This window comes from Osmerus mordax, chromosome 25 (assembly GCF_038355195.1).
Source record: "Osmerus mordax isolate fOsmMor3 chromosome 25, fOsmMor3.pri, whole genome shotgun sequence".
NCBI lineage: Eukaryota > Metazoa > Chordata > Actinopteri > Osmeriformes > Osmeridae > Osmerus > Osmerus mordax.
The window spans coordinates 2,104,388-2,113,412 of NC_090074.1; the positions used below are offsets into that span (position 1 = coordinate 2,104,388).

Sequence of the window (9,025 nt, forward strand, 5' to 3'; positions counted from 1 at the left end):
GGAGGACGTCATGGCAACAGATGGAGGCCACATCCTGTCTTCTACCCAGAACAACTGGAAAACGCTGCTTAAACCCACTTCTCTCTTTTGTTCAATTGTAGATTCCCAGTTACCAGTTAGTTTTGTTGTTGTTCGTTTTCATTTTTTTTTTTAATAAGCCTGCAATTCTCAGTCAATAATTCAAGGGTTTATCCCTACACGAGAAAAGGGAGGAGGGTGAGGAGGGGTGCGGGGGGGGGGCGGGGCCTGGTCATGTTTAAATTGTCCGTCAGGCATGAGCCCTCCCCCCTCCCCCTCCCACCCAGGCTGACCGCTGTCGCCGCGAGCAACAACCCAGAGTGCTTCGCTATGCCATGTAGAGGAAGGTGTTGATGTCCATCTCATCCCTCTTGATGTACTTGTGCTCGATGAGCCACTCCATCTGCTCCTTGATCATCTTCTTCTGGGGCAGGAACATGTTCTTCAAGATCTCCACCAGCTCCGTCTGCAGCTGGGCGTTGCTGATGCGCTTCCTCATCTTCATGATCTGGATGATGGCCTCCTGGTGGTGGGAGGGGGAGAGGGAGGGAGGGAGGGAGGGGGGGGGGGGGGGGGGAGGGAGGGAGGGAGGGAGGGGGAGGGGGGGGGGAGGGAGGGAGGGAGGGAGGGAGGGAGGGAGGGAGGGAGGGAGGGAGGGAGGGAGGGAGGGAGGGAGGGAGGGAGGGAGGGAGGGAGGAGAAGAGGGAGGGGGAGAGGGAGGGAGGAGAAAGTCAATATCAATAACAGAGCAGTAGATATTAGCCGAGTACAATGATCGAGATGAAATGCCTCCTAGTATATTGACAGGTTGATGTGTGTGTGTGTGTGTGTGTGGGCCAAGTCAATGTCTCTAACAAAACAGCAGATATCTGGCAATGAAGATGATCAACGATTAATAATCATGACCTGCACATAAAACGATGATAACTTGGAAATGGTCCAACATAGATTTATTGACAAAGCGGTGAGACTCCTACCTGAGTTCTTAATATCCTGAGCTGGACAATTCCCTCGTTCTCCTCCTCTCTCATTCGCTCAGTGGTGAGCTGGAGTCGGCCAATCAGGTTGATCTTCCCTCTCTTCTGGACCTTGGAGTTTTTTCTGTTGTGAAGAACCCTAAGTATCAACAACCTAAATATACTCTACATGCACGACACACACTTTTTTGGAGTAAACCAATTAAGAAGACGTTTCCTTTGGTATTTCAAAGATCTTACATGAGTGAGAACTCCTGGTTGACGTAGAATAGCGTGCCCTCTGAGAAGTCTTTGGGTGACCCCACGACGGGGTCGTACGATAGCACCTGTCTTTTCAGTTTAGGAAACGCCACTAAGGACTTCAGGACAGGAGAGAGGGGGAAGAGGAGGAAGTTTAGTAAAGAAAAAATTAAAATACCCAGCCCAAACAATGATATATTTGTTAAGATCCCAGACCACTTTTTTCTTTTCTTTTATTTCATAAAAACAATTAATAATGTACCGAAGGCTCGCAACTAACTTTTAGTTTAAGAATTAAAAAAAATTGTGGAATGGTTTGAAAAATATTTTCGAAAATAAGTTTTGAAAGGTAGAAAAAATATTAGCATTTTATTTTATAGGTTTGCGTCATTGATGAGTTGTTATGGTTACTTATATGTATCAACGCGAATGTTTCATCGCGGAGTGATTTATTATTAGCTGTGAAAAGTCCGAGTTGGTATGTCCCGGGATATTTCAACTCATGGAACGTCTCTCGTCCAATCAGAAACAGCTAAATAAGTCGATAGAACCCAACTGTTTTATAATGATGAGGATTCTACTGAACTCTACGGTACAGGAAACAGGAAGTGGGTGCCGTCCCTGAAGCCCCTCACCCAGAGCGTGCGCCTCAGCTCAGCGTCAGGAAGCTCAGTGGCCAGTTTCAGGTTCTCGAAGCTGATCCTTTCCCGGGGCCGCTGGTTCCAGGCGAACAGCACGGCCAGCTGAAAGGTCGTGACCTCTAGGTCGTACTGCCCCACCTCGTTCTTGAAGGTGATCTGACCAGAGAGAGGCGTGCAGTGAAAGAACATTTAGATGTTTCGACCAAAGAAATGTTTCACAAATTCAAAACTGTGTGTGAGATCTGTAACATAATGCCAGGGGTAACATATTAAAGAACCTCTATAAGTAAAAAACCAACTCAAACCAACTTTCTTTTTTTCAACATCAATAGCAACTATGCTAATATGTCCCCTCAAGGGACAGTAAGTCGAATTATTGTTGATAATTTAGCATTCATAGACCTTCTCCACACCATCTCCAAGGAGATACCTCCTTCTAAACACAGTGCTACAGCATGCCAGGAGCAGCTGTTGCTTTCAGGCATGTCACTCACGATGCCGTTGGACATGAGGTGGTGCCAGTGTAGCTTGCGTCCGCTGTGGTTCTTCTTGTAGAAGTCCTCCACCTCCGGGATCAGGTCCTCCAGCTCCGTGGGCAACGAGACGAACACTTTCTCCGAACTCCGCGACCACGCCCCGGCGTTCAGGATCTTTATGTTCACCGAGTCGGCTGGTGGGAACGCAAGCAAACACACACAGCATCTTGAGAAATACATGAGAAATGCAGTGAAATCCCGACAGGACGGCACACGGGTCCTGACCCGGGTCAGGTCCAGGTAGAGACCGTTTGCTGTCTGTTACCTGGCAACGCCAATTTGTTGTGTTTGTGCATCTCTTTGAAAGACTGGTTGAGATCTTCCGACACTTTGATGTCCTGGAACATCCTTGCCAGCTTGTTTACGTAGTCTGCAGGCATCCCGACTTCCTGTGAGGACACGTGACCGAAATTAGCCAATCGCTGCCACAAGAGGAAAAACCTGCACACACACCCCTTCCTCGAGTGTCTGTGTTATACAAGCGCTTTATGTGGACGGACACACACACACACACACACCGTACCCTGAGCCACTCCACCATGTTCTCTTCGATCTCGTTGTCAGCTGAGATGTCCAAGATGAGGCGTCTGGTCAGGTGGGCTTTGTGGTAGCGCATGAAGACGTCTTTGTTTTGGACGTACTTCAGCACCAGCAGCTAGACGCAGACACAAACGATCGACATGAAAACACAGGTAGCTCTGATGTCACTCTGATGTCACTCTGATGTCACCGCGGCTCCCGCCAAAACCCGAGAGCATCAACATCTGCCCTCTCAAAGTCACGGAGGTCTTCTACTGAGCCCATACTCACCATAAACAAAACACCCAGAGTCTACGTTCATGACCAGGGGCCGACTGAGACCCTTAGCCACGCCGATTTACCAGTTTTGAGCGTTTTTTCGTCCCTACAAAGTCCACGTTTAAAAACACGCACTTACAACTTCCTTCAGTTTGGCCTCGATCTCCTCGGAGGTGAGCTTCTTGCTCAGAGGGGTTTTCCTCAGGAGCATGTCACAGTAGTTTGCCAGAAGCTCTGGACATTTAGACTCGGGCTGGGTCTTCAGACCCACACTGACCCGCCAGGAAAGGAGACCAGGTAGAGTCAGGACAGAAATGAAAACCACATACAGGTCAAATACAAATTCTTTGAAGAATTTTTTTTTTTTTACAAAAATTGTGTAAATATTCTTGGGGTAACATTCTTGGGGTAACCAGAAGAGGTTTTCTCTTACCCTTTTTGCTTCAACGGCAGTTCAAGTTTAAAAATGGTGGCGTCGTTCACAACCGCTTTGTAAGCCTGGAAAAACACGTTTTGGGTATTTGTTAAATGGTACACAACAACCATCAGGGTTAGCTAGGTGGCTGAGCGGTTAGGGAATCGGGCTAGTAATCAGAAGGTTGCCGGTTCGATTTCCCCGCCGTGAAAATGGCGTTATGTCCTTGGGCAAGGCACTTCCCCCTACTTGCCTCGGGTGGAATGTCCCTGTACTTACTGTAAGTCGCTCTGGATAAGAGCGTCTGCTAAATGACTAAATGTAAATGTAAGTGTGTGTATCGGCCACCAGAGGGCACTGTGGTCTGCTACATTTTAGTAGTATAGTTTTATTTTTATTTTTTAATGATTGATCTCTAAAGCAGGATACTGGCGTGCTGGCAGGAGACAGAGGGGGGTGGAGCCTACCTTGTCCCTGGCTGTTAGGAAGCGGGGGTCGTCCTGGAAAGCCTCTTTCACCAGTTTACTGAAGCGGTTGAACAAAGTGAGGAGCTGCTCAACGTATTTCTCAGAGTCCTGTCATCACACACACACACACAGGTAATTCAGTGACGTATCTCTCGATTTGTTTCTGTAGAATTTTAAATCGCTTGTTGACTGAATGTGTGTGTGTGTGTGTGTGTGGCCAGCATGCGTGCGCATGCTGGCCACCCTCACCGTGGTGATGGTTTCCGCGGACGCCACCATGTCCGCCAGGCCGGCGTTCATGATGTGATCCTCCAGATCCTTCAGCATGGGCTCGATCCCGTTGGGAACCTTGTCCATGAGCGAGAACATCAGATGCAGCTCTGCGGAGGAACCACACAGTCACACATCTGTCCTGGGGAGGCCTAGGTAGCCCTGCACATCTACAGCACCGGCACTGCACAGTAGGGTAGTAGTGGTGATAACCCGGACTAAAAGGCTTGCAGCCATCAGTTTAGCTCAATACTAAATGTACGCTCAATACTAAAAACTATATGCATACAATATTATTAATACATTTATGATATGCTAAAATGCACACATAGGTTTGTATAGTTTAATCTACAAGGACACACTGGGGATTACTGGCATGTTCCTGATGTGCTTGGGTGTAGGTCAGATACTGACGTCAAGGATATAAAGGAATACAGTCCTGTACGTATGGCTGACATCAAACGGTGGAGGGAGGACTGACAGGAAGTGGGGGCACGGACAGGAAGTGAAGTCACGGACAGGAAGTGAAGTCACGGACATGACATTTCTTTTGCAAACCTGAGCTGGCTGTGCCTTTGGCTGGAGTGCTCCGGCCGTACTCACTCTCTGTCTCGTTTCGTTTGATCATGCCTGGACACTCTGCCAAGATGGTCTCCTTGAACGACGTCACCAGAGCGTTCACGCAGCACTCCATGAGCTGATGCGGGGGACCAGAAAACGCAAATGACTCGTCTCGGCTCGATGTCACCGTGTTACGGTGTGAAGGTAGGGGGCAGTACTTACCGCCTGCACGGAGCTGCACTCTCGCCTCGTCTCCAGGTACCGCAGCGCCCGCTTCTCCTCCTCTCGCAACTTGGCGTCTGCCTGTTTGGGAAAATAAAGACATCAAATACAAATAAAACATTGTATAAGCCAACAAAGACATTTTTTTTTTTAGGAAAGAATATCTACGTTAACATTTCTATCAGAAAGTAAACAAAGGCTGGTCAGCTTGTCTGGGAAAGAGGGCCGAAAGAAATGTGCACATTACAAAAAAACTTAGTACACAACGATCAGTCTCTTATACGACAGAGGAAGGCCGAGGGCTCACGTATTTCATATAGTTCTGGACTCCGTTCTGCTGGAGGTAGGAGGGGGCCTGTGTTCTGTAGAACCTCTCAGTGGAGTCCAGGTAGGCCTTCTCAAAGTTGTCCCTGTAGATCTGCAGCTTGTCATCCGGGTTAGAGCACAGATTCACTGCAGGAGAGGTGGAAGAAGAGCACCCCTGGTTACTAGGGTGTCAGGTAGCTGAGCGGTTAAGGAATCGGGCTCGTAATCAGAAGGTTGCCGGTTCGATTCCCTGCCGTGAAAAATGATGTTGTGTCCTTGGGCAAGGCACTTCACCCTACTTGCCTCTGGGGGAATGTCCCTGTACTTACTGTAAGTCGCTCTGGATAAGAGTGTCGGATAAATGACTAAATGTAAATGTACTACATGCAGAAAGGGATAGGCACAGCTGAGTACTTAGACTGCAGATCAAATTTCCGTTACGAGAACGAGGCTAGTTTCCTGGTTCTCACCGTAGGATTCTCTGACCCCTATGACCAGCTGGGAGTCGAAGGCCTCCCCAAGCCTCTCGGCGTGGACCAGCTTCATGGCGCTGTCCTGCAGCCTGTTCTTGATGTTGGAGAAGATCGACTCGTTCCAGGTGTCCAGCATGAGCTGTCGCGGGCGGGCGGGCACAGAGAGAGAGGGGAGAGAGAGGAGAGACCAGAGCGAATTATCTCACTTAAATGATGACCCCAAACTTGATAGCAGTAGTAGTTATAAGTCATAAACCCCCCAATCCCTGTTATGTTTATGTAAAACATAAATCAGAAATGCTTCCTCCTTCTTCATCTTCTTCCATCTCTCTCCATCATCCTCCTTCCTCTCTCTCTCTTTTCCCCCCATCGCTGTCCTCCTCACCTTCCTGACAATGCTGTCTTCCACATTGGACTTCTTGTTGCTCCCCTGCTTCCCCATCAGGGTGATCTCCAGCTGGCAGAAGGGCTTGGGCAGGATGTCGCACTGGGTGAAGAACTTCCTCCACTCCACGATGTAGGCCTTGAGCAGGGCCGTGTCGTCCTGGTGGCTCAGCACTCGCTGTGGGAGACAACACAGCGCCCGTGTCACGAAAAGGCAGTAGCACCTTGCAATGTTCTATCGAGCCAAATGTACACATGGAGGTGAGTATGTCACCAGGTGGAACACAAATAATGTCCCTTTTAGCATGCTTACAAAAGGCATAAACCAGGCTTTACTTAGGGAGACAACAAATGAAGCGAAGACATGTAGGCTTGTTTTATACAGCGAGTGCACCATGGGTATGTGTCTGGGTGATAAGTGTGTTGCCAGTGACGACTTATCGAATCCTTGCATAGACTTTTCCCAAGCTTGAAGGACCTACCGCTTGTGCCTGCTTGATGAAATCTAAAATGTCCTCTTTCAGGGCTTGGTGGATCTTGGCTGGACCCTTGTCGTCCCAAAGACATACTGCATGGACGTCTCTACGGTAACAGGAAGAGGTCGTTTACACATACCCTATGGCTACTGCGTTGTACGTCATCTCTCAGGCATGACGTTTCTCATATCCACAACGGAGCTATACTCACGAGAAAAGGTCAAACCACTGTTGTTTGGTGACGCACTCCTGTCGGAGCAACTTCAAGACGATTGGGCGCATCAAGTCCCACTTGTCTTCAAATTGGAGGGAGCCTTTGTTCTGAGTTAAGAAGAGAAGAGCCGGTTTGATCCACTATACGATGGATATGCATGTGGCCTGTATTAGTATTATGCAGCTAGGCTGTCTAATAACGACACTGACAGGAGTCGTTTTTGAAACAACTGAAATAGGCTCCTGTTTCCCACTCGGAGTACCTTAAAAGGAACACTTTCACGGTTTCATTCTGACAACAACAACACACAACCGATGTTGGGCATGCGAATGAGATGCTTGTATTCTCAGAGTCTATGCAGACACATGAACACTGACAGAGAGAGTTTACAAATATACTCCTAGCAGCTCGCTAGCATGCACAATGTAAGACACAGTCTAACGTTGAACAATGTTTACTTACTAACAACTACCAACTATCAACGAAATGTATGTGTAGAAATCGTTGCGCGTTAGGAAAAGCAATTCAGCTAGACAGGAGCTAGATGGCTAACTGGCTTATGTGCTGGTCGGCCCCATGTTTACTGGCGTAGCTAGCAAGCTAGCTAGATAGCAGGCTTAACCACTGTTACAGTTGTTAGCACAGAGACAGTTGGAGACGGGACTGCCAGGTTTTAGGTAGGTCTCAAGCAAGACCAACAAAAGTAATACCACTATTCGAAACAGACAGCAATTGCAACCAATCATTACAAATGCTTTTGAGCTTATTGAATTGAAGAGTCTCCTACCTTGAGCAAATTAGACGTCGCCATGTTTACTGAACCTATACCCTCGCACAATCTCGCGACAATCAATCCTATCACGCTGCCTGTGAACGTCATGCATTATGTAAATAAAGGTAAACCTAGTTTAAAATAAACGTAGTGTAGACTGGATCTGAAGAATCAGTAGGCCTAATATTCCCATGCTTCCAATGGCCATAATAATCAGGTTTATGTCCCGCCGTATCTTGCAAAAATGTTATTAGGCATTCGATTATGGGTATAAAAAAGTATATTTAAAAGTCAAATGGTTTATTCATAAGCAGAATTGTTTTGATAGCTGTACGCTAATGCAGATCCATAACGCAACCGGAGTACAGTGACCTCGTCACAACCCAGCTTTCTTCAAATTTCTCATTTGCTCTCATATTATTGTTCTGTACCATGGCCACATCGATTGCAAAGTAATTTGATTCGGTGAATATAGATATCTCAACCTCCCACCATTGCAACCTCGTTTATTTTGTATATCAAAATTATGAAAATTGGATGAGGATATCATCGTGACTAAGCATATTCTTTTGTTTTCTCAAGGCTGCTACGCTATCTATAGCTAGATCATTGGGTGAGACTGGAGTAGTCGTTGGGTTGGACTATAGAATCCGAAGTGCTATAATACCAAGCCACTCATAACTGTAAACACGCACATTCAGAGAGAAAATGTCGAAGAAAGTTGCAGTCGTGACCGGTGGCAATAAAGGCATTGGATTTGCAATTGTGAAAGAGCTCTGCAAGGCGAAGTTTCCCGGGGACATAATCCTTACTGCCCGAAATGAGAAACTCGGGAAAGAGGCCGTGGAATTGCTTAAATCCGAGGGATTTAAGGCAATTTTCCAACATCTGGACATCTGTGATCAAGGAAGTGCTGTGAAACTTCGTGACTTTCTGCAGAACATTTATGGAGGATTGGATGTGCTGGTCAACAACGCGGGGATTGCTTTTAAAAGTAAGGATACCCTTCACGGCGACGTGAGCCTTGCTGTGTGACTTTTGTTCTTTTAACGTGGTATAATTAGCGAGAACCATACATAGACTAAACATGATTTATTGAACTCCCCGTTTGTGTATAAAACCCTAGGTTGATATAAAGCGACCACTGTCTGTGAACTACAGTCTATGGTCGTAACCGCTGGCTGTAAATTGTACGTTGCTTTGGATAAAAGCGTCTGGCATGCGTGGCTAACTATGCATACGCTATCTGTACGCC

The 9,025-nt window shown here is 47.2% G+C and overlaps 1 protein-coding gene across 2 annotated transcripts; it reads right to left on the reverse strand.

Moving 5' to 3' along the window:
• Positions 1–262: 262 nt before the first annotated feature.
• LOC136933440 (cullin-5) lies at positions 263–7,833 on the reverse strand. Of its 2 annotated transcripts, none has more exons than XM_067228833.1 (19): positions 7,786–7,833; positions 6,996–7,105; positions 6,791–6,890; positions 6,310–6,486; positions 5,922–6,063; positions 5,453–5,598; positions 5,146–5,226; positions 4,921–5,059; positions 4,342–4,472; positions 4,093–4,200; positions 3,644–3,708; positions 3,350–3,482; positions 2,936–3,067; positions 2,678–2,801; positions 2,371–2,546; positions 1,871–2,032; positions 1,236–1,354; positions 996–1,119; positions 263–541 (listed from the first exon to the last, which is right to left on the reverse strand). In XM_067228833.1, the coding sequence occupies exons 1-19, from the start codon at positions 7,807–7,809 to the stop codon at positions 347–349; spliced, it is 2,388 nt and encodes a 795-aa protein (XP_067084934.1). In that variant the 5' UTR covers positions 7,810–7,833; the 3' UTR covers positions 263–346. The 2 variants fall into 2 exon arrangements, with proteins under 2 accessions (XP_067084934.1, XP_067084935.1); XM_067228834.1 differs by having other exon boundaries at positions 4,966–5,059; positions 7,786–7,815.
• Positions 7,834–9,025: the final 1,192 nt, after the last annotated feature.

Bases quoted from the DNA above. Each gene is read 5' to 3' on its own strand.
- LOC136933440 (XM_067228833.1), bottom strand. From the start codon at position 7,809: ATGGCGACGTCTAATTTGCTCAAG. The intron at 4,473-4,920 runs GTTTGCAAAAGA...GTTCCTCCGCAG, and splicing joins CAAAGGCACAGCCAGCTCAG to AGCTGCATCTGATGTTCTCG. The intron at 3,709-4,092 runs GTAGGCTCCACC...GTGTTTTTCCAG, and splicing joins TCCTAACAGCCAGGGACAAG to GCTTACAAAGCGGTTGTGAA.